This window comes from Sapajus apella, unplaced genomic scaffold (genome assembly GCF_009761245.1).
Source record: "Sapajus apella isolate SASKATOON/1434 unplaced genomic scaffold, GSC_monkey_1.0 scaffold60, whole genome shotgun sequence".
NCBI lineage: Eukaryota > Metazoa > Chordata > Mammalia > Primates > Cebidae > Sapajus > Sapajus apella.
In genome coordinates, this window is record NW_022437000.1 from 12781124 (window position 1) to 12805661 (window position 24538).

Consider the following 24538-nt stretch of genomic DNA (forward strand, 5'->3'; position numbering starts at 1 on the left):
TTCCTCCCCCCTTCCTTTTCCTCCCCTCCCCTTCCTTTTCCTCCCCTTCTCCTCCTTCTTTCCCCTCTTTCTTCCCCTCCCCTTCTTTTCCCCCTCCCCCTCCTTTTCCTCCCCTCCCCCTTCTTTTCCTCCCCTCCCCCTTCTTTTCCTCCCCTCCCCCTCCTTTTCCTCCTTCTCCTCCTCCTTTCCCCTCCTTCCTTGCCTTCTCCTCCCTTTCTTCCTTCCCCTTCTTTTCCTCCTTCTTTCCCCTCCTTCCCCTCCTTTTCCTCTCCTTCACTCCTTCCTTACTTCCCCTCCCTTGCCTCCCTCCCCTGCCCTCCCTCCCTTTTCCTCTCCTTCCCCCTGAGTCCTCAAAGCCCTTGTGCCTGGGCTGTGGACACAAAACCCCTCTGCCTCAGAAGCTGCTCAGAACTGGGTGAAGGCTGCACTCAGCTTGCTGCCATCACCTCGCCAAGCTGTCACTCAAAAGAGAGATCATGCAGAAATTACTGAAGTAAAATGCTACTGTGTCGAGGTACTGATCACAGGTTTACGTTTTATAAAAGACGTCTTCATAATCAAACTATTGTTAGCTACCTTGTGTTTTATCTGGAATTCTCTGGAGTTAGGTAATTTACGTGTGTGTTTCGGAGCACACACTTTGTGTCTTAGCTGTCAGCAGATGCTCTAGAGTGTGAACGGTGAGTTTTCTGTCTAAAGCTGGTGCTTTAACACCCAGTGCTGCTTACTGTGCCGTAACGTAACACTATGAGAAGCAAAATCTGATCTAAATGATGGATATTTGTTTTTCTTTTATGCAGTACACATTTTGGAACTTTATACCCAAGAATTTATTTGAACAATTCAGAAGAATAGCCAACTTTTATTTCCTTATCATATTTCTGGTGCAGGTAAGGCCAGTCATTGTTTTCCATCCAATGTAAATCTAAATAAGTGAGGTTTTGTTCTCAGGTAACTGCCGTGCGGCTAGTGAAGGAGCCAGGATGTGGTGCCCTCACCTACGAGCATGTATTTATTTCTTAAGGACAAAACGTGTTGGTTTTGAGACCCCCACAGGATAAAGCACACACGATGTCACTTTGGGTTTAAGTTGGTGACCGCCCTTCCTGCCCCTTTCCTTCTAGTACCTGAGGGGAAATCAGAGCCTTGCCATCTTTTGGACAAGCTCACAGCCAAGCTGTGCATTGTTAGCCTTACTTGGCTCTTCCTAAATGTGTGTGGATGCTCTAAAGAGAATCAAAATCCAAAGACGGTACTTGTTAAAAGAGAGTTTTAAAAACAAAAAGAGTGCAAAAAAAATCTCAGGGGTATGAGTTAGGGAACAGTAGCCCAGGTGTGCTTTAAGAACAGCACTCTGATTCTTCCAGCATAAAATTATCCAAATCGTGTAATTGAAGTGTGGCCCTGGGCCGGGGGGTGGATTAACACAGTGTGCCCCAACTTCAGGCTATCTGCTGCTGACGATCAGTGGTTTCCTTAAGCATGCTCCTTAATTTTAAAAAAGTTGCCCTCATTTTAACAGTTAGTGGAATAGGATGTTTTACTCCCTGTCCCCAGTGGTGGGCAGAGTTGGGTGCCAGCAAAGGATTTTAAATGAGTCAAGGTGAATGCCAAGTGCTGGCTCGGGGCAAACTCACCCGCCTGAAGTCACTGTGCTGCGTTTTTGAAGATGATTCTGCGATTCTCTCTTTCTGCAGCTGATCATCGACACGCCCACAAGTCCGGTAACAAGTGGACTCCCCCTCTTCTTTGTCATTACCGTCACGGCTATCAAACAGGTAAGCATTTTACAGGCGAAAAAGAAGAAAGTCGTCATCTTTGCCGGGCGAATTGCCTTTCATTCAAAGCGAGGTAATCAGTTTGTTTCAGCTCGTTCACAGAAAATTCAACCAAGTTCTGGAAGTGCATTTTTATAACTGTGTTAGGTTGATACTTGAAGCAAAATAAGAGTTGTTATGTAATTTAGTTGCTAGTCTGGCGCCATCTGAGTTTGAAAAGAAATCTATGCTTTTCTCATCCCGAGCCACCCAGGGACGAGCTCTGATTCTGGTGAGTCCCTTCACCTTTCTGCGTCCTGCCCCGTCTTGACCACCACAGAACATGCTACTTACGGACTCCGGCAAATGGGATGGTTTTGTTCTTGTTGTTTTGCTTTTTGTTTTTCGTAACCCTGGGAAGTAAAGCCAGTGACTAACGTGGAGAAGAGTACATTTCAGACTTACTCTCCATTTATCCATTTTCTCACTTCAGTCACTCCCATTTTCTCCTCCCTGTCCCTGGTGAAGATGCATCTTTCTATCACCGTAGAGTTGCCTGTCCTACGCTGCGTATTCCTGGTTCATCTTCGGCACTCTGTGACTGGCTTCTTCACCCGACATAATGTTTGTAAGGGTTCTCTGCATTTGACATCAGCTCTTCGTTCCCTGTTACGAATGCGTAACAGTCCGCTGTGTGGATACACGCCGTTTTGCTTTCTGCCTCCTCTGTTGATGGACATTTGGGCTGTTTCCACCTTTTGGCTGTTGTGAATAATACTTTTGCGTACAGGTTTTATGTGGACATAGGCTTCCTTTTTTCTCTGTTTATTTTAATTGACATATAATAATCATATGTATCCTATATTTAGGGGTAAACATAGGTTTTCATTTTGGGGGTACGTCCCTAGGAGTAGAGCTGCTCTGATGTTGTGAGGAGCTGCCAGCGCGTGTTCCCGAGCAGCCGCACCATTTTGCACCCCCACAGGCCGTGCAGGGGCTCTTTCCTCCGCGTTCTGACCCTTGCTGTGGTCCGCCCTTCCTCTCACAGCCACCCTGCGTGCAGAGAACTGCCTTGAGCTGGCCCCTCTGGTGACTCAAGGTGTCGAGCAGCTTTTCACGTGCTTACTGGCCATTTGTGACTCTTTCGAGGAAAGTCTTCAGATCCTTTGCCCATTTTTAAACTGGGTTATTTGTCTTTCTGTTAGAACACTTGTAAGAATTCTTTACATGTCCCATACACAATTCATTTATCTGCTGCAAACTTCTGAACCCAATGCTATTTGCATTTTGACATTTGTTGGTTGATTATCATTTGAGACATCTGGATAATCTGCAAAATGACAGGCTCTAGTTAAATTCTTGATGGTCAAATTCTTGCTGGAAAAGCTATGCTTTGGTGGTGTCTTTTTTTTTTGAAATGGAGTCTCACTCTGTCACCCAGGCTGGAGTGTAGTGGCACAATCTCAGCTCATTGGAACCTCCACCTCCTGGGTTCAAGCAGTTCTCCTGCCTCAGCCTCCCAAGTAGCTGGGATGACGGGCATGTGCCACCATGCCTGGCTGATTTTGTGTTTTTAGTAGAGATAGGGTTTTGCCATGTTGGCCACGCTGGTCTCAAATTCCTAAACCCAGGTGACTCACCTGCCTCAGCCTCCCAAAGTGCTGGGATTACAGGCATAAGCCACTGTGCCTGGCCATTGTTAGTCTTTAAATCAATAAACACCTGAAGCATACTTCACCTGCGCTGTGGTACGCACGCAGCCCTGAGCAGGCACAGGCGCTGAAGGTGGCGTGTTGCAGAGTCGAAATGATGCCACGTGAAGGGCTGGCGTCACTGCGGCGTGTCTGTGCATGGGTTTTCAGAGTGCGCCATTCTCCTTCTGGTAGTCCAGTTGATTTTCGGTATGAGGATGGATGTCTGGGCATATTATTTTTCAGATGCACCTGTGAGGAGTAGGTGAGAGTTACAGAATGTAAATGTTGGTTTGACTTTTCTTTCTCACTCACTAGCAATCTGGAAATACAGATTTGGACAACAGCCTGAACTGTGTTTCACACCCACCAGATTGGCTTTCAGATGTGAAAGTCTGGAGATGACGTGGGGAAGCAGGCACCACGGGCCCCTGGCAGGAGCGTGGCAGAGCCACCGAGCATAGCAGTTGGCATCATCTGGTACAGGGACCAGTCCCAGGGCAGAGACCGTGTCCAGACCAACATCTGGACACACAGGGGCCGATGTGGATGATAAACATGCAACTGTGTAGTCAGCACATGGGGCGCGTCTTCGCTAGGCTGGAGCCTGCCGTGCCTGCCGGGATGCGTGAACTAGGGTGTTCGTGGTGACCATCATGGGTTAGTAAAGGACTTGGGCCGCCCAGCGTCCCTCAGTAAGGAGGTGGATGGCTCCACCGTGGTGCATGGCAGAACACAGCACAGCGACCGAGAGGAAGTGCTCTGCCTGAAAACAGAACGTGGGGGAAACTCATGCTGCTGGCGGCCTCGCTGCCCGTGACCGGGGCAGTTTAACGCCTACACGGGATAAGGCCTCACTGAATGATGGTGGTGGGCTCTTGCAGACTTCAACTTTAAGCAAAACGGTGGGTTTTCTCATCAACTTCAAAAGGAAATGGTGCTGAAGGAAATGATGTTATTTGGGGACCTGCTGTGTTTCCAGGAACCCATCTAGGAGATTAGGTGAGGGCGTCCTGTGCTGTCTGTGGCACATCTGTGTGGCAGGAGCAGAGGCTGCAGACAGGACGGAGACCCCTGAGACTCGAGGCGTGCTGAGAGAGGAGCGTGGGTGTGGAACAGGGGCTGGCGCTGTGCGGCGGTGTCCTGTCCAGCCCTGCCCTGGGAGGCGGACGCAGACAGTTGGTTACTCAGTGTCCTCTGCTCTGCCTTATTTAAGGATTGTAACCCTCCTGGGACCCCACTGAGTAGGAAACTCCTGCGGGCTCCAGGGCTGTCCTGGAGGTGAGGAGAGGATTGCATGGAGTGGGGAGGGTGGCTGTGAAGACGCATCTGGGCCAGGGAGGCAGCGGCCCAGGAGCCCACGGCCCCGTCGATGCGGAGGCCACTTCGCAACACCATGCAGACCATGGCCTAGACAAGAACATGAGGTGTCCTCGGCCTGGCGTGGGGCAGTGCCCAGGGGTGGGCGTTCCGGGGGGTGTTAAGAGGGGTCAAATGAACACAACCTCAGGTCTGGGCCTCATCGCCAACGTCCCTGCCGGAGGGGTTTCTTCCTCTCCCGTGCCTCTTGCTCCCCAGCCATCACTCTGAGGGAGGCCTCGCTTCTCCCACTGCTGGTCTGGACCTGTGTGTGCCCGAGCGCCCTCCTTGCTTTCCCACCACTGACCTCCTTGTCCCTCTTCCTCAGGAACGGTGCCTCCCTCTGCGCCCCCCCCACACCCCTCTGGCTCCAGCAGGGTGTTTGTGCTGGGGTCCCCATGCTCCCTCCCAGCCCCTCCTCACTTGCCTTGGAAGGCCCCCTGCACTCACAGAGCCCGCCCTGATTTCTTGTAGGTTCCCGCCTCTCTTTTCATGCCATCTCCCCAGTGAATCCCCTGGACACTGATGGGCACCTCACTGTACCTGGCTCTGCTGCTGCCCAGGCCCTGCCTGAGTGGCCTCTCCCTGTGGTGCCCAGCTTCCCTGCTGTGTGTGGGGCCCTCCCATCAGCCTGCTACCTGCATGGGCCTCCACGTGTCACTCCCAACCCAGCCAGGCTGGCCACTGGGCAGTGCCATCCCCGCTCCATCACCACTGGGCATTCCTGGGCACCTCCTCTCTGTCTTCTTCCCGCAGCCAGGGCACTGGGCTTCTTGGGGGCACTGGTGTCTCTTACCTGAGCTGAACTTGCAGTTACTTCTGTTTCTTCCCCACCAGTCCTGAGAGCAGTAGTGCTGGGGACAAGGTCTGTCATCTGCAGGTCCCTGGTGCTTGGCACTTGCCGAGCATGCAGTTGGTGCTAAATAAGTGTGTTTAACGAACCCAGGAGTCGTCTACCCACTGCCGCCTTCCAAGAAGACTGTTGTCAGTTTCCCCAGAAAGAGGGTATTTCAGCCATTTGGGAGGAATCTCTGAAAAGCAGTCAGATGCCATGGCGTCACTTGTAACGGCCAGAGCTGGAGAATGCGCCACGCCTTTGGACATCCATGCATCCCGAGTTTCTTAATTCTCCAGAAGCTGGAGGTTTTGGGTTACTTGTTTTTGCTCCCGTCAGAACAGACGCCAGTTGCAGGCCCCTGATGCCGGGTGGCCCATAGCGAGGGGCCCGTGAGCCTCCTGCCCCACGGGCTCTCTCGGGATACGCGCAGTGGGCCCGCGGCCCAGGCTTTCCGCCGCCACCCCGTGCGGTTGTGCTGTGTGTGGCACAGCTGTGTTCCCAATCCCGATGTGCGTTAGGTGCAGTGGATGCCCGTAGGCCCGGGTGTGCAGTCTTTCATGCTGGGATGGTTACTGAGAACGGCCATTCCCCATCCTTATCTGAGGCACCTGCACCAAGCAACACGAGACACAAAGGCATGTCCGTCATCCCAGGAAGTGTCAGCGTGCGGCCTCTCCTGTTGCCGCTTCTTTCAAGATACCACCCGGTTCTCCAACCAGAGGGTGTGCCTCGGGAGCTGGAATTGGAGCACGTGTGTCCGCACCTGTCTGAGGCTGGGGTCAGGGTGAGCTGGGGCCGCTTCTCCAGCGTGAAGCCTGCGCACACGGGAGCCCCGATGGATGTCTCCCGGATGGGTTACTCGGACGCAGAAATGCACGGAGAACCCTAAGGCTGCTGCGAGCGTGACAGAGTGAGCCAGGGGTTCACCGAGAGTCTGGGCTGCCAGATCTCATGACAGACATCAGTTTTTAATGAAAGGGAAGTATGGCCAGCGTGTGCTTTTCCAAGCTGAAGGCTGACACTCAGTGGGTGGAATGCAGCTGGACACAGCATTTATGTGAGAAGCCTTCCCTCCTTTCACTCAGACGTTCCTTTTTTAGGAATTTATCCTAAGGCGATGTCATGAATGTGCACAAAAGTGCAGTTATGTAGCATTTATGCAAACTTCCAGAAGCATCTTTATCAAACGTCTTTGCAGTTATCCAACCGCAAACATGTCAAGCAGCTCAAATTGCCTGGGAAAGTGTCGATGCTGTCAGGGATACAAAGAATCATGTGTGTGTGGTATATCCTGATTTGAAAAATACACCTCTGCAGGCTCGGATTGTCCTTGCACAGAATTCAGCTCGAGCCCTCCGCCTCTCCCCCACTTGCGCCTCCCTGCCTCTCTCCCCGCTTCCTTTCACCCTTCTTTTCCTTCCTTTCTTTAGGGTTATGAAGACTGGCTTCGACATAAGGCAGACAACGCCATGAACCAGTGTCCTGTTCATTTCATCCAGCACGGCAAGCTCGTCCGGAAGCAGAGCCGAAAGCTGCGGGTGAGTGGCGCCTGACACGTTTACCCGGGCTTAGTCCAGTGGCCATTGGAGAAACAGGTCTGACCCAGGTGCGGCGGCTCATGTCTTCCGTCCTGGCGCCTCAGGAGGCTGAGGCAGGAGGATCACTCAGCCCGGGGGCTGGAGGCCACTCAGGAGGCTCCACCATGCCTGTGAACAGCCACTGCTCTCCAGCCTGGGCAGCAGAGAAAGACCCTGTCTCTTAAAACAGTTTTTAAATACAAACTTTAAAAACAGTTTTTATTTTCTTTGACAAAACAGACTGAGATGTTTTTTATTGAGTGTAGGCCCTAGCTCCCTACTACCTTTATTTTTTTACCTTTAATTTTTTTTTCAGTAGTCTTTACTTTTTAAAGCAGTTTTGAGTTCACAGCAGAATTGGGTGGATATGCCCACCGCCCCCACCCCCCCACCACAGCCTCCCCACCAGGAGCATTCCACACCAGAATTGGTGGAATTTAAAATCATTGTGGGAACACACGAACCAATCAAGAGAGAGAAAGGTTGGAAACACTGTGTCTAAAGTTTGTTTTAGAATAGATATAGTAAAATATTAATATAAACTCTACTAGGTAGAAATGTATTGTTTTAGAATAATGTGTAATAAAATCATATCAGTATAAATTCTACTAGATAGAAGTTTATGAAAATTGGAACAGGAAACCTCATCGAAGATTGTATTTTTAAATTTATTTATTTATTTAGAGACAGAATTATTTAGAGACAGAATCTTGCTCTTTCACCCAGGCCAGAGTGCAGTGGCACAATCACAGCTCAGAGCAACCTCCATCCCCAGGTGCAAGTGATTCTACTCCCGAGTAGCTGGGATTACAGGTGCACGCCACCACGCCTGGCTGATGTTTGCATTTTCAGTAGAGATGAGGTTTTACCAAAACGTTGGCCAGGCTGGCCTCGAACTTCTGGCCTTAAGTGATCCACCCACCTTGGCCTCCCAAAGTGCTGGGATTACAGGCACGAGCCACTGCGCCCTGCCAAAATTTTATGTTTTATTGATATATAATAGTTGTTTGTATTTGGGGATCTGTGTGATACTTTGCTGCCTGCACCCCAATGTGTAAAGATGAAGTCGGGGTAACTGGGATGTCCATCACCTTGTGGATTATTCCTTTGTGCTGGGAATATTACAGTTCTTCTTGAAGGCTGCATTTTAAATGTTTCAAATGAATTATTAGTGTAACTAATACATCAATACATTTTAAAATGTGTTTAAATTATTTAAATGAGATGTTTTCGGCCTTTCACTAGTCATTTGGAAGCACCTGTATAGGTGGAACCATGAGTGTGGCCTTCATGTTTGTGTCAAGGCAGCGGTCAGCAGCCTGCTCCAGTCTGCCATCTGACCGTGGAGCTCGGTGCCAGGCCCATGCCGGCCCCTTCCTGCCCCCACTGGTGCCCGTGCTCGCTGCCTGGCCCTCGCCCACTCCCACGCCTTCCTCCCTCCTGCAGCCCCACTGCCTACCCCACTGTTTTCCCAGCCCAGCTGTGGGAGGTTCAGTGAGGGACACAGGGAGCTCCCCACTGGGTCCTGTGCACAGGAAGAGCCAGGCTCGTTCCAGAAGCCGGGAGGGGGAGGGCGTCTGAGCAGCCCAGCCAGCCGGGCCCAGTGAGCCTCTCCGGACAAGGCCGCAGCCCCTCCCGGTGCAGTGGGACAGGAACCCAGGAGGCGCTCAGAGGTCCTTCAGAGGAGCTGGCATCAACCACTGGCCCCCGCCACCCCCGTTCACCTTGCTCTCACTGTTCTGTGTATCACACACATCACCGAATGGACTTTTAAGCATTTAAACATTTTCACTTATAAATTTGCTGTCCAGGTGTTTAAATGCTTCTGAAAGAGCTTCCCTTCAGTGAGCTCAGGTGGGCGATGTTTCCCTAGTGGTCAGGGGTTCAGAGAGCAGATGGCCCTGGCCTAGGGAACAGCCGTGGACTCACACCTGTGTCAGCAGGCGTCCGGTCTCAGGCTTTCAATGCCATTTCCTTTATCGATTATATTCCCCTTGCGAAGCCTTTCATACTTGTAGCTAAACATCTTTCTTAAAAAAAAACAGACCTAAACTCTGTCTGTCCACATAAAACTGAATTTTTAATGTACTGGTCTCCGTGGGAAATGCCTGCCCTCTATCCTGGGCACCGTAACAGGGAGGATTCTAAACAGGCTATGCAGGATGAGAAAGAAAAGGTCAGGCTTTTCCTACAACTGCAGGCATCGGCTTCCGTCGGTTGTAATGGCTCAAGCCTTGCAGGGTGCTAGAGCGAACTAGAAAGGCAATCCTTTAATTAGTTCTTCTTTTTTAATTAAACTTTTATGTGGAGGTAATTACAGAGGCATCCTGTGTTCCCATTGCCCCGGCGTGTTGCCCAGCTCTAAGATTTCCTTATTTCATGGATGACATAAAGAGAATCCTGTGGCCTGTGACCTCCTGGGGTTGGCTGTCGTCGGGCAGCCTAATTCCCTCGGGATTCACTAAGTCTGTGCACCAGCTGTTCCTTCCCTTTTTTGCTAAGGAGGGTTCCGTGCTGCGGACGTACCGCAGTTTCACCATTCCCAAGTTGAAGGGCGTGTCGGTTTTTCTAGTTTAGGGCTATTATCTATAAAGCTGCTATGAATATTTGTGTGCAGGTCTTCATGTGAATGTAGTTTTCATTTCTTCGGCATAAAAGCTCAAGTGTTCAGTTGCTGGGCCGTCTAGCATATCCACGTTTGGTTTTGAAAGGGACTGCCAACGCGTTTTCCAGCGTGGCTGTCCCGTGTCATTCCCGCCCACCACGTTCCAGTATCTGCCACCCACAACATCTCAGTGTGGCTTAAACATGCATCTCTCAATGGCCTGTCTGACATCTTTCCCTGCGCTCGCTTGGCATCTGTGCATCCTCGTCAGTAAAAATAATTCTTCATGTCTTCTGTCCATTTTTCCAGCTGGATTATTTGAGCTTCTTTTCACTGTTAAATTTATTTATTTATTTATTTTAAAACGCCAGTCAAATCTAGCAGTGGGGGATTGTAGACCAACTTTAGTGACACTAATGCTAGTAAGTTCTGATAACCCACCACTATCAGACCAACCCACTGTTAAATTTTAAGAGGTCATGTAGTCTAGATATTACTACTTTGTCAGATATAGATTTTTAATACTCAGCAAGGTATTTCACAAAAGGAATGTTTTACATTCTGTTGAAGTCCAATTTTTTTAAATTTATTTAATTATTTTTAAATTATTATTTCTTTTGAGACAGTCTTGCCTTTGTCACCCAGGCTGGAGTACAGTGGCACAGTCTCGGCTCACTGCAACCTCCACCTCCCAGGTTGAAGCAATTCTCCTGCCTCAGCCTCCCAAGTAGCTGGGACTACAGGCGTGCACCACCACACCTGTCTAACGCTTGTAGTTTTAGTAGAAACAGGGTTTCACCTGTTGCCCAGGCCGGTCTTGAACTCCTGGCCTCAGGTGATCCACATGCCTTGGCCTCCCAGAGTGCCGGGATCACAGATGTGAGCCACTGCGCCCGGCTGATTTTTTTTTCTTTTGCGGACTGTATGTTCAGTGTCCTGAATGAAGCGTTCTTGGCCTATCCTGAGACCCAAAGACTTTCTCCCATGTTTCTTCCTGAAAGTGTTATAGTTTCGTGTTCTACATTTAAGTTCATGATCCACTTTGAGATGGTTTTTGTAGAAGGTATGGTGTTTCTGTCCTTACTGTTTTGCCTGTGGCTGTCCGATTGCCCTGCACCAGGGGTGGGCGGCTGTCCCTCCTCCAGGGAGCAGCCCTCGCCCTCTGTCACCATCAGTGAAGCCCATTTGCGAGGGTCCATTTCTGGTTCCCTGGTCTGTCCCATTGATGTCCACACCCAAGCCCCGCCAATCCCACATTGTTGGTCACTGTACCTACTTCAGAGGCCCTGTCGTTGGGGAGACCGAGTCCTTCCACTCAGTCTTCTTTTTCAGGGTGGTTTTAGCTATTCTAGAGCCTGTGCCTTCCAATATAAATTTTAGAATCAGCTCATTTATGTCTGTGAAAGTCCTTGCTGGGATTTCCATAGGGATTTTAGGAAACCCATAGGTACATTTGGGGAGAGTAACCCTCTGATTTTAAAGTCTCACAGATTCACAGTGTGCTGTGACCATCATGTAGTGAGACAGAGAACTCTGCTTGCAGTGTTGACAGAGGCAGGGCAAGCCCCGACCCTGGCATGCCTCCCGAGTGGCGGTGAGACTGGCCGGGGGACCCACACTGGCTCACTCAAGGGGTCTGATGATCCTTCGTCTTTCAGATACACAGTCCAGCTCACTGAGCTGCCATCCTCCCCAGCGAAATGAGAGAGACACAGATACGAACCAGACCATTACCCTTCTCGAAAACCCACATGATGAACTTCCTGTGATTGAGTTTTACTTCGTTTTTGAGATGTTGTTGCCACTTTGGCTTTATTTGCCCTCATGCTTTGATGAGCTGGGCAGTGCCTTGGTTCTGTTGGTCAGGAAGCTCTCAGAACTCTACCACCCGCTTCATAAAACGCCAGATTGAGATCAGAGCTTCTCATGGGAGTGCATCCCGCTTGGCCATGCTGACAGGCACTCAAACTCGTCTTGCTTGGTCTGAATCAAAGATAACCTTGTTGCAGGTGTTGGTTTCTGTTTTTGCCCCAGGATATTCGATCATGCTGTGCTTTGGCACTTCTCTGAGCTGCAGTTGGAATATTGAAACCTGACCTGGTCTTTCTTTGGCCCCAGCAGAATGTCTGGCAGGTGTCTTTTCCTAGAATCATCTCTGCATCCCTGTATCTTCCTGTAAAAAAATGAACACCTTGAAAGAGTGTTTCAAGTCCCACACGGCGGTGAGCTTTCATGGAGGGGCTTTCCGCTGACCATCCTTTCTGCTTGTGCTGTAGGTTGGGGACATTGTCATGGTCAAGGAGGACGAGACGTTTCCCTGCGACTTGATCTTCCTTTCCAGCAACCGGGGAGATGGGACGTGCCATGTCACAACCGCCAGCTTGGACGGAGAATCCAGCCATAAGGTAAGGGGCCTTTTTGTTAGATTCCAGGGAGGGGTCTGCCAGCTTGGAGAAAGAATCCAGCCATAGAGTAAGGGGCCTCTTCATTAGATTCCAGGGCAGGGTCCACCAGTTTAGACGGAGAATCTAGCCATAAAGCATGGGGCCTTTTCATTAGATTCCAGGGAAGGGTCCGCCAGCTTAGACAGAGAATCCAGCCATAGAGTAAGGGGCCTCTTCATTAGATTCCAGGGCGGGGTCCACCAGTTTAGACGGAGAATCCAGCCATAAAGCATGGGGCCTCTTCATTAGATTCCAGGGCGGGGTCCACCAGCTTAGACGGAGAATCCAGCCATAAAGCATGGGGCCTCTTCATTAGATTCCAGGGTGGGGTCCACCAGTTTAGACGGAGAATACAGCCATGAAGTAAGGGGCCTTCTCCTTAAATTCCAGGGTGGAGTATTCCTGTCCAGCTTCAGGCTGTGCGCGTGTGGCCGCAGGAACTAACATCCTGTTTAAAAAGTCAGCATTTTCAGTGTTTGCAGTGAGGACCCAAGGACCTGTGCAGCCAAGTTTTTTCCTCACTTTTGCTGCCTCCTATTTTTCACTTTGCTCTTTTTTCTTTTTTAAAAAAATAAATTGTATATATTTAAGGCATATATGATGATGTCATGAGATACATGTTTTTATAGTGAGGTTGTGGTGAGAGTGGACCCGATGAACATGTCCACGTCTCACTTGACTTCCCGTTCCCTCCCCTGGCGCCTGTGCCAGAGCAGCCAGAACCTGCTCGATGCAGCAGGAACCCCGAGCCCGACACTCTTGCCCACTCCAGCCCTCCTGTTGTGAGCTGGGTCTCTGGACAGGTCGTCCTAAATGTTGCTACTCTGTGTCTTTGACCGACACCTCCCCATTTCCTTCCCACTTTTTTCTTTCTACTCTCAATGTTTAAAACAACTTATCATCTCAGGTTAACAGAAATAACTTCCGTGTTCGCCTGTGTCAATCAGCTAATGCACCAAATTAAAGATTTAATGAATAGATTGTTGGAATTTAAAGAATTTTCATTTTACTAGTTAAAATTAATGTGAAAACTGGCCTAGAATTATGTGAAAAGTCACACACAATTCTGGATTTTGCCTGTTACTTCAACAAATGTCTTTTTGTTAATTTATCTTAATCTGGATTTTCTGAAATTACTACGTAAGTAATTTCCTGCACTCAATATAAAATTCTGCACAGGCAGCTGATGCTACAAGAATTTTAATTGTCAGTCATAAAGGATATACTACCATTAATTTAAGATTCTTATTTTAAAAATCTAGAAGTTTCTAAGGTGTTTATGAGAGTGAGCATAGCTCAGTGGATCCAACTATTCCTAAGTCATCAGCTCACAAAAGTGCAACTCTAAAATGGTATTTAGGTAATACCTATGGACATAGGCCATTTCTACTGTGAGATAGAGACATTTTCTTTACAAAATCACTGAAGGGTATGCTAGTCTTTCATAGATAATTCAGGTATGTATCCTGAATTGATAAATGAAAAACCTGTGGATATTTTCGGTTAAATTTGCTTTCAGATTTTCCATGTAGCATATCCCAGGAGAGTGAGCACTCTAACACAATAGGTTGTCAGCAGCAGTGCTTCTGGGGAGGCAGAGTCCCTGGACGATTCAGGTATTTGTTGTAAGCGGCTGCTGGTCCCTCTGGAACCTGGGAGGAGGTTAAGGTTCCATCCACCCAGAGACCTTGTGAGCCCTCCACACTCGCTGGCAGTGGCTGCCTTTGTAGCCCTGCCCTGCAGGACTGTGGCTGGTCAGGCTCTGACAAGTTCCAGCCACGCTGGTGAACAGATGCTGTGGGTCTCCAGATGTGCCATGTTTGTCCGGATGAAATGTTGTCGTAGTTGTGGAAGATGATAAAATAGCTATTGCACTTTGACCTTTTGTGGCTTTGCAGTTCGCGTTACAGCTTTGTGTTCTCTAATGTCATTTTTGTGCATTTTGTTTAGCTTTGGGGGACTGGAATTATTTGAGCCCTTTCCTTAAAAGCCGAGTGGGGTGTGGGAAGGGTCCAGCCAACCTCTGTTGGAATCTCAGGGTGGGCTCATGTGACCGCACAGGCTCGTTGGCTTCTCTGGACTCTGCATCTTTGAAATGGGACAGCTGTGTCTCTCAGGGGCTCTTGTGAGGATACAATTAGAAAATGCCCACTGAATTTAGAAAATAAGTGCCCCCTGATTTGTGCGCTTGGTGACAGAGCAGCAATCACTTCCCTCCCCCAGCCCTGTCTGTGTGTTTGGTGACTGAGCGGTGATCCTTCCCCCCAACCCTGTTTGTGTGTTTGGTGACTGAGCCGTGATCCTCCCCCAGCCCCGTCTGTGTGTTTGGTGACTGAGCCGTGATCCTTCCCCCCAGCCCCGTCTGTGTGTTTGGTGACTGAGCCGTGATCCTTCCCCATCCACTTTTGTGCGCTTGGTGACGGGGCTGCGATTGGTTCCCCTTGATTTGTGCGTTTGGTTTCAGGGCTGCGATTGGTTCCCCCTGATTTGTGCGCTTGGTGACGGGGCTGCGATTGGTGCCCCCTGATTTGTGCGCTTGGTGATGGTGCAGTGGTCGTTTCTCCCTTTTGTTCTGACTTCTCCTGTGTTTTATTTGTCCAATGCTCATCCCTTAGAAAAAGGCACAGGAAGGGATTCAGAGATGCTGTTGCCTCTCCCCAGATCTTTGGGCACACATTTCTCCTCTTTCCTCTCAAGGCAGGGCCAGTGCAGCCCTCACGCCCACCTGCTGGTGCTCACAGATGTTACTGTTGTCAGCAGGCCTCAAAATGTGCTCTGAGACCAACAGCGTGAGTGGGCACCATGTGAGAAGGGTAGTTCTCTGGGCTTCCCTAGACCCGCTGCATCAGAAACCCTGGGGCTGAGCCCAGGAATCGGGGGCTTAAGAAGCTCTGGGTAAAGCTGGCACACACGAAGGCTGGAGGAGCCCTCGGGCCCAGGCCACGTGAACAGTTAAGTAGAAGGCATGTGCCACCCAACAAGGACGGGAGCAGGCAGGTTGTTGCCGCATAGTGGAGGTGAAGTGAAGTGACGCCCGTGACGACTTCCCGTGAACAACAGGGCATGCTGTAAAAGCAAAGGGGTATTTCAGGTCCTCAACCTGTTTTCCAATGAATAGCTGCTGTGACAGATAAATCAGTGTCCACATTTGAAGAATTTGAGCATCATTATCTGTCCTGTTTTAAGTGGAGGACACTGGGTAAGAACGGAAGAATTAGAATCTTCTGGTACATAATAGATGCAGGAATAGCAGTGGGACCTTATCTTTCTATAACTTTTAAACATTTACAGACTCTATGGTCAACCAGGCTCTGTAGCCACTTGGTTGGAGGCAGCAGCTTCTGGGTTTGTGTTGACCGTTTTGGCTGTGAGCTCACCTGTCTTGTGATTTGCAGACGCATTATGCCGTGCAGGACACAAAAGGCTTCCACACGGAGGAGGATATCGACGGGCTCCACGCCACCATCGAGTGTGAGCAGCCCCAGCCCGACCTCTACAAGTAAGCAGGGCCTGCAGGGTCTCTAGAAATGGGTTATGCCCTCAGCCTTGTTCTTGCTTTTTTACCCCAAATACTCCAGCCATCTGCTGGTTTGGAAAGAGAATGTAAATCACTGCTTAAAGATTAAGTCAAAAAGACATTACTCATTTATTTGCATAGACTTGTACCACTCAGATTTGTAGCTTTTTATTTATGCAAATATTTGAAGTGGCTTAATGGAACTAGATTTGTGGGGGAAAAACTAAGTTTTCTTTATTTTATGGAAGACATTCGTAAACTGTGGGGTAAGGAAAATGACTGAAGCCATGGGCTGATCAGAACAGAAAGTACGACAATGAAGGGGCTGAAGGAGAGCCGGCTTAGCCACACGTGGAACGGGCTGGCTGGCTTAGCCAGATGTGCAACGGGCTGGGTGGTTTAGCCACTAGCAGAACAGGCTGGCCGGCTTAGCCACATGCGGAACGGGCTGGGTGGTTTAGCCACACGTGGAATGGGCTGGCCAGCTTAGCCACACATGGAACGGGCTGGGTGGTTTAGCCACTTGCGGAACAGGCTGGCCGGCTTAGCCACACGTGGAACAGGCTGGGTGGTTAGCCACTCGTGGAACAGGCTGGCCAGCTTAGCCACACGTGGAACAGGCTGGGTGGTTTAGCCACATGCAGAACGGGCTGGGTGGTTTAGCCAGATGTGGAACAGGCTGGCCGGCTTAGCCACACGCAGAACAGGCTGGGTGGTTTAGCCACACGTGGAATGGGCTGGCCAGCTTAGCCACATGTGGAACGGGCTGGGTGGTTTAGCCACTAGCAGAACAGGCTGGCCGCCTTAGCCACACACGGAACGGGCTGGGTGGTTAGCCACTCGCGGAACAGGCTGGCCGGCTTAGCCATACGTGGAACGGGTTGGCTGGTTTAGCCACACGTGGAATGGGCTGGCCGGCTTAGCCACACGTGGAACAGGCTGGGTGGTTAGCCACTCGCAGAACAGGCTGGCCGGCTTAGCCACACGCGGAACGGGCTGGGTGGTTTAGCGACACCCAGAACAGGCTGGGTGAAGACCTGCACCTCACAGTGGCCTCCTCTGTGGACACAGGAAGGCAGGCAGGCCAGGCGCGGGCGTCGGGGTGGGGCCGCTGGGTGCATCCCGTCAGTAACGTGGCTTTTCTGTCGCCAGGTTCGTGGGTCGCATCAACGTTTACAGTGACCTGAATGACCCTGTGGTGAGGTGAGTGCCTCTGTGGACGCATGGACCATGGTCATCTCCCTTGTCGTGTTAGAAATGCATTCTTGGACAGATGAGCATTTCCACGGCCACTACTCTAGTAGATTTGGAAGGTGGAGTTCCACTTTCCCAAAGGGCCAGGCTCTGCTCTCTTCCCTGGTGTGTCTCAGGCACACATGTGTGAATGTTGACAAGTTACTGATGCTCGTGAAACAAAGTTTTGCACAAGACTCTGCCAGGAGGGTCGTCTCACGGGCCAGGAGGTGTCAGGGGTCCATGAAGAGTCTCGAAGTGATGGGCAGAGTACAGCGTCCCCATGAGAAATGCCCTCTCACGATTCCTGTGCTGATTTGTCTTCAGATATGAAGTTGAAGACTTCTAATTTGGGGGCCGTTTTTTGGAGTGTATTTCATCCACTCGCCATCGTTAGTGGGGTGCATCATGGGCTCAAGGCCTCTCTCTGGCTCATGTCCACCCAAGAAGGTGGACACAGTGACCCAGGGCCAGGTTGGGGCAGCTCACAGGCGACTGCTGTGCCTCCCATTCACCAGCATGGACTCAGCGGCAGTCACACCAGCAGTCACACCGCGCATGTGTGAGGAAACCAGAGCCTCAGGCAGCTCCTCTTTGGCCCCGGGGCAGCCTCGGCTGAGAGCCAGCCGGGGCAGCCTCGGCTGAGAGCCAGCCGGTGCCCAGCCCACCTCCGAGCAGCGCCCGCCTCCCGGGCCTACGGATATTCTCTCTGACATTATTTCAAGATCTAGCATTTGTTGCTGACGAATGCTAACGATGGGTAATGATTTGTCATCATTACCCATCAGCAGGCCAGCAGGTGCTTCTGAGGATTGATAGTGGCCTTGCCTTGGTTTTCCTAAATACGTACTTTTCTAAAGGTAAATTCCTCCTTAGTTTGGAGAAATCACTTGTATTTCTGTGTGCTGTGAGAATTATTTTGTGTTTGAATGAGTAAACAGACTTAGGTTTATTCATATTACCTACGGGTTGAATCCACAGTATTAAACAGTGCAGGCTTTTCATCTTTATAGTTAGACCAAGTTTATTGCTCAGCAACCTGGGACGATAATTGCTAATATATTTTTCATTTTGATACTAACTCTAGTTTCACTTTTATTTTATTTTATTTTATTGGAGACAGAGTCTCGCTCTGTCACCCAAGCTAAAGTGCAGTGGTGCAATCTCAGCTCACTGCAGCCTCTGCCTCCCAGATTCAAGCAATTCTCCTGCATCAGCCTTCTGAGTACCTGGGGTTACAAGTGCGTGCCACCACACCTGACTAATTTTTGTATTTTTAGTAGAGATGGGGTTTTGCCATGTTGGCCAGGCTGGTCTTGAACTCCTGACCTCAGGTGAGCCACCGCGCCTGGCCTAGTTTCACTCTTAAATATTTATGCTGTTCAATAGACTTCTAATATTTAGGTTATTTAAGATGTTTATAAATTTGTGATGTGAACAGTTAAGAATTATGCACCTAAATTCTCAATCCATTCAGAGCAATGTTTCTTCTTCCCTCTGTCCTAACTAGAAGCAAAGTACTTTTCCGAGTAAATTATTTTTAGGCTTCCTTGAGTCACCTTTTTAAAAAAGCTGTTTGTTTTCGTAGACACTTGACAGGAATTATTGTAAGTGTGTTGGAAACAGAAGCTGACAGTCCTTATCACACAACCAGACAACCCGTATGCAGCCCAGAGCTCCATCTTGAGTGACTGCCGGGTCAGGAGACGCGTGGCAGTCTCAGCCACGGCCAGGGGCGGACGCTCTGCCTGCTGTGGCCGGGACAGCTGTATCCCTCAGGGCAGCCCCACGCTGCCTGCCTTCAGCCAGATGCAGTTCTGAGTTATGTCGACCAGACATACTGCATGCATTTTACATTCATAATATTCAGCAGGTTCTTCACTTTCTATGATAGAAGGACAGTAAATACAATGATGCATGAAAAGCAAACTTCAGCAAACACTTTTGACCCTTTCCCCTCCGAAGAAATCCTTAGGATGATATCAGTAGCAAAATTTATAAATTGGAATCTTGCCGCTTATTTCTCCCTTACCACTATGAGAAGAGGTTATTTTTCCATCAGCAGGGAACCCTGTTATATCAAGCATATAAGCCCCTGATAGCAGGGACCCCACCCGCTGCTCACCGTGGGTTCAGTGCGCAGAGCTATGCTTGTTCCTCGATGCATGAGATCTTTGAGTTCTTTGGCCATTGCTTGTTTTTCCCAAAAGTAGCCATGCATGGACTGCCCCGGATGGATAGGTCTCCCGTTCAGAGGAGCTCTGCAGTGTGGCTTCCAGTGTTTCTAAAGGCCAGACAGAGTATCAGCTTTTGTCTCCAGGACAGACAAAGACTGTTACATGAGACCCCCCCGAGTCTCACTGAGGATGTCATAGAAACAACTGAGGCTGGGCATGGTGGTGCCCCACTCTCATCTCAGCACTTTGGGAGGCCAAAGCAGCAGGACCACCTGAGCCCAGGAGACCAAGGCTACAATGAGCTGTGATCGTGCCCCCAGCTTGGGTGATACAATGAGACTTTGGCTCCCAAAAAAAAAACAAAAAACAGGGACAGCTGAAAGTTGAGCGAGTCACCTGCACCCCTCTTTAGCCTTTCCAGAACATTCTGGGCCCTTCCAATGCAGCTGTCCTCAACCTGAGGCTTGTCAGGAGAGGGTTACTGGGCCCCACCCCCGGGTTTCAGGTTCTGACTCTGTGGGTCTGGGACGATCTTCTTGACTAGTGTGATGTTCCTGACGGGCTCCAGGTGCTACTGACGGCACTGGTGGGGCCACTGCAGGGACCCCTGCCCTAGAGGTCTGTCAGGGAGTATTGCTGAGGCTGTCAGGCGCAGCCAGTGGGTCTGGGTGAGGCCTGAGGTCCCACGTACCTGCAGGCACTGACGGGAGGTCCTTGCTGCTACTCCTCCCCAGCAGATAAGACCACATCCTTTCACTTGGACCTGGGCTGACTTCATCGTCTAAACATAAGCAAGCCGCCATGTATACCATCTCCTCTGAAAATGAGATCTGTTGAGCAAACCAGCGGGTTTTGTGTCTGCCTCTCCCCCCCACTGCCTGCCCATTTGCCCTCACGTCCGTATCATTTCTGATCATCCGTATCCTTACAGGCCCTTAGGATCTGAAAACTTGCTGCTTAGAGGAGCCACGCTGAAGAACACGGAGAAAATCTTCGGTAAATATTTAATTCGTGAGTTACTAACCATTGCCTGTAATGTTCGTAAGACCCGCAGCAGAACCCTGAGAGAGTTCCTTGGTGCCTTGAGGTGCCAGAGGCTTTCTGGCCATGCAGTTCCACCCACTGAGATTAGTGTCTGTGGGTAAGTGCGGTCCTGACGCAGTGGCACCAGAGAATACGGCTTGCATGTTGAGGCCTCTAGTTTTGGATTCAGAAACAGGGAGTTTCATCCGCGAAGGAATTTATGAAGTTGAATTGTGCACGACGTTTCTTTCATGCCTGTGTTTCTTGGCTAGGATCTCCCATTTCTTGTGGGCTGTTGTCTATTTTAATTGAGGTAACTTTTAGAAATGTACCCGTGTGCCCCACTGTCAGACCTAGTGTCCTTGGGGGGCTGGCTCCAGGACACCTGCAGATGCCAAAATCCACGGGTGCCCAAGGCCCCTTTTTGCATGTGGCCTGCGCACGTCTGCCCCTCTGGTTTACAAGGTCTTAGGTGACATCCAGTACCTAACACGGCATAAATGCTAGTCACATAGTTACACTCTGCTGTTTTTATCATCTGTATTTTTAATCATTGTATTGTTATTTTTGGGGGGGATTTTTTGAAATATTTTGCATCCCCAGTGGGTAGAACCTGCAGATTCTGAACTCATGGCCGTGCACAGCCCAATGTATATTAAGATATGAACTCTTAAAAACTGAAGCACAGATTGCCTCCTGTGTACGAAGAAAGGTTTTGATCCTAAAGAATCGAGTTCTAATGTTGTGTGACTATGGACACTAGTTCATGAAATCAAAAATAGGATTCATTTTACTGAAGAACTGATTTTCCCCGCAGCTGTGTGTAACTCACCACAAGGAAGACAGGCTTGCGCCACGGTCCTCACCTTCCCCTTCCTCTCTGTAGGTGTGGCTATCTACACGGGCATGGAAACCAAGATGGCACTGAATTATCAGTCGAAATCGCAGAAGCGGTCTGCTGTGGAAAAGTAAGTCTCCCTGCCCCGTCGCTGGCGAGCATGAGAATCTGCGGCTTAGAAGTGTCAATACCCACTGTAGACATGGAAGTAGCTTCTTCTTGGCTTTATTGGCGGTTCTTTCGCCAGTAGACGGCATCTTAGTAACCGCAGAGCTGACTATTCAGATGGACTTTCTTACTCTGTGGGGAGGTGAATGGCCGCACCCCTCTTTCCTGCACTTCCCAGCGCCTGGTAAGAGGCAGCGCTGTTACCCCTTACGGACGCCCTGAGATTCTGGTTCCGAAACCAGTCCAGTGTTCAACAGTTCCTCCTACCGTGTCATGAAAAACTCCAGATGGCCTCGCTTTTCACTCTGGGCTTTGGTGGAAGCCACGCATTCCCGGCTGTGGTTTTATGAGGGAAAGCATTAGCAGACAGAACAGAGTCATCTTTGCATTGAACAGTGAAGTCCTGATGATAAATATGTCAGAATGGTAGCTGAATTTGTGCCGGAAAATAGAGGCTTCTTCCCGAGCTCGGCCGAGACCTCCGTGAAGGGCCCGTGCTTTCCTGTCCTGAGGACACTTCCTTGCAGAGCGTTTCCTTGTCTCCCGTCCTTCCCTCTTCCCTCTCTTCCTCCTTCCTTCCTTTCCTTCCTTTCTTTACAGTGGGGGCTAGTCACTACATTCTGAACTAATTTGTTGATGCTCAGTGGTAGAAGTTGACCTCTGGATGTTCCTTTCTTTTTTTTTTTTTTTTTGGAGACAGAGTCTTGCTCTGTCGTCAGGCTGGAGTGCAGTGGTGCAATCTCGGCTCACTGCAACCTCCGCCTCCCAGGTTCAAGTGATTCTCCTGCCTCAGCCTCCCGAGTAGCTGGGACTACAGGCGCCAGCCACCACTCGCAGCTACTTGTTGTATTTTTTAGTAGAGACAGGTTTTCACCATGTTGGCCAGGCTGGTCTTGATCTCTTGACCCCATGATCTGCCCGCCTCGGCCTCCCAAAGGGCTGGGATTACAGGCGTGAGCCTCTGCGCCCGGCCTGGGTGCTCTTTTCAATGACGGAAGTGGGCGTGGCTGCTTACACAGACACGGAAACCACGGGCAACGCGGAAGCATTGCAGCATGGCTGCGAGCGGCTCTCTGTCCTGCTTGTGGCACTTTCCCCCTGCTTGACTCTTTCCTTTGGCCTCTAGAAGTGCGTGCCACGGACCGTGGCATGGATGCAAGCACAGGGGGCCTGCTGTGGCACGTCGAGGACAAACACATCACCATGCTGTTCCTATTCTGTGTCTTCACAAGGTTTCATCTTGACCTTTGTGAGAAGGAAGGGCAGAGCTCGTTTCCCCAGGGCCAGCGATCACCTCTGTCCTTCTGTTTCAGATCCATGAATGTGTTCCTCATCGTGTACCTCTGCATCCTGATCAGCAAGGCCCTGATAAACACTGTCCTGAAGTATGTGTGGCAGAGCGAACCCTTCCGGGATGAGCCATGGTATAATCAGAAAACGGAGTCGGAAAGACAGAGGAATCTGGTATGGGGAGCAACTGCCCGGTGTGGTCACAGATGTCCTGTGGGCCATATCACAAAAGGGCGGTGCAAGAAAAGATGGAAGTGAATTTACTGTAGGCCAAAAGCATCCTCGATGGGTCCAGTCTCCGTAGTAGATGCATTCACGAAATGTAAAGTGCCAGTGGACCCAGCTGGTCCTGTCTTTGAGTCTGGAGAGGTACAGCTTCCCACAGTGAAGTCATCAGGACAGTGCCTTAAATACCTGCAGTGTCCTTTGTTTAGAGGGTGCTAAGTAAATGCTTGTTAATGACTGTGAGGTAAATGGCACGTATTTGTGGTAAATACTTGGAAAAAGGTTCTGCTTTCAGTCCAGAGAGGGCCGTGTGCAAACCCAGACCTGTGTCCACTGAGCCTAGGGCAGGGCTGTGTGCAAACCCAGACCTGTGTCCACTGAGCCTAGGGCAGGGTCGTGTGCAAACCCAGACCTGTGTCCGCTGAGCCTAGAGCAGGGTCGTGTGCAAACCCAGACCTGTGTCCGCTGAGCCTAGAGCAAGGTCGTGTGCAAACCCAGACCTGTGTCCGCTGAGCCTAGGGCAGGGTCGTGTGCAAACCCTGACCTGTGTCCGCTGAGCCTAGGGCAGGGTCGTGTGCAAACCCTGACCTGTGTCCCCTCTGTCCAGAGCGGGGTCGTGTGCAAACCCAGTCCCGCGTCCCCTCCATCTGGATCAGGGCCATCTCTGCACATCATCCGTCCTTCCTACAAAACTAAGTTGGCTTCACAGACCAGGATAAAAGTATACTGAAAAGTCATTTCATCAGACTTAGTTTTTACATCTGTAGGTTGTTAACAAGTAAGTTTGGTTATAAGAGTCACAAAGAGGTCCCACAGATGCAGAAGCAAAATTGCCACTGGCGTCTGGTCTGTGTGCCTCCTGTCACACATGCTTGTCTTAACTCATGACTTAATCTCCACCCGCACAGCAGGGCAGCCCTGGCAGGTCCTGGCGCAGAGACCAGGTGACCCCATGGCAGCGCCCCCCCACCAGCCCATAATCCTCGTCTTTGGACTCTGAAACCTTGTACTTAGTAGTAGCACGTGTATAACTTATGGCTCAGCCTGCGGTGTCAGAGCAGCGTGGTGGAGCCCTGCTGTCCTTCCCAGCGGAGGTGCTGACCTGCACCTTCTGCTCTCGCAGTTTCTCAAGGCCTTCACAGACTTCCTGGCCTTCATGGTCCTCTTCAACTACATCATCCCCGTGTCCATGTACGTCACGGTCGAGATGCAGAAATTCCTTGGCTCTTACTTCATCACCTGGGACGAAGACATGTTTGATGAGGAGACCGGCGAGGGGCCGCTGGTGAACACGTCAGACCTCAACGAAGAGCTGGGACAGGTTGGTGTCTCCTGAGTCATCTGCTGGGATTTGCTAACACGTGGGTGAGTCTGTTTCTCATTCCTCAGGTCCGGTGCCTGTCTTCCGGGCGTGGCTGTCCCTGTAGCTGGTGGAACGCAGCAGCAGGCTTGTTTTGAACCTTATTTATGAAACAGTCGGCCATGCTGTTACATGTATGACAGGTGTGGAATTACCTGTATTCGCTAGTGCCTGGAAACTCACCCGGAGCTTCCCAGGCTGGGCACCTTCTGGACGAAGGTGTGAATCAAGGCGGTGGGTAGAAATGGCTTTGCCAGCCTTGCACTCTCCTTCTGCACCTGATATTGAGGTCTCATAGCAAGCCAGGTATTTTTTCACTTTAAAGATGAGCAAACCGATACTTCAGAGAGTTTCAGTGACTTGGTGCATTGCAGAGGGTTCAAGTGCCTCCATTCAAATCCTGCTGCTGCGCGATGGCTGCGGGAGCTCAGGCTTC

At 50.3% G+C, this 24538-nt stretch overlaps 1 protein-coding gene and 1 long non-coding RNA gene across 16 annotated transcripts in view; one reads left to right on the forward strand and one right to left on the reverse strand.

Annotated features, from left to right (window-relative positions):
• LOC116528833 overlaps window positions 1-5533 on the reverse strand; it is a 21333-nt gene extending 15800 nt beyond the window's left edge. Inside the window, exon 1 of the long non-coding RNA XR_004259227.1 lies at window positions 5523-5533. This is a non-coding gene — a long non-coding RNA (uncharacterized LOC116528833). The remainder of the gene's footprint in view (window positions 1-5522) is intronic.
• The window catches only part of ATP11A (ATPase phospholipid transporting 11A), a 179599-nt gene that overhangs the window by 100530 nt on the left and 54531 nt on the right, over window positions 1-24538 (forward strand). For all 15 annotated transcript variants that reach the window (XM_032246256.1, XM_032246250.1, XM_032246251.1 and 12 more), the window contains exons 3-12: window positions 801-890; window positions 1698-1778; window positions 7076-7183; window positions 12104-12232; window positions 15667-15770; window positions 16941-16991; window positions 20130-20194; window positions 21108-21189; window positions 22541-22691; window positions 23866-24063. In XM_032246256.1, the coding sequence (XP_032102147.1) occupies window positions 801-890; window positions 1698-1778; window positions 7076-7183; window positions 12104-12232; window positions 15667-15770; window positions 16941-16991; window positions 20130-20194; window positions 21108-21189; window positions 22541-22691; window positions 23866-24063 (1059 nt within the window). The remainder of the gene's footprint in view (window positions 1-800; window positions 891-1697; window positions 1779-7075; window positions 7184-12103; window positions 12233-15666; window positions 15771-16940; window positions 16992-20129; window positions 20195-21107; window positions 21190-22540; window positions 22692-23865; window positions 24064-24538) is intronic.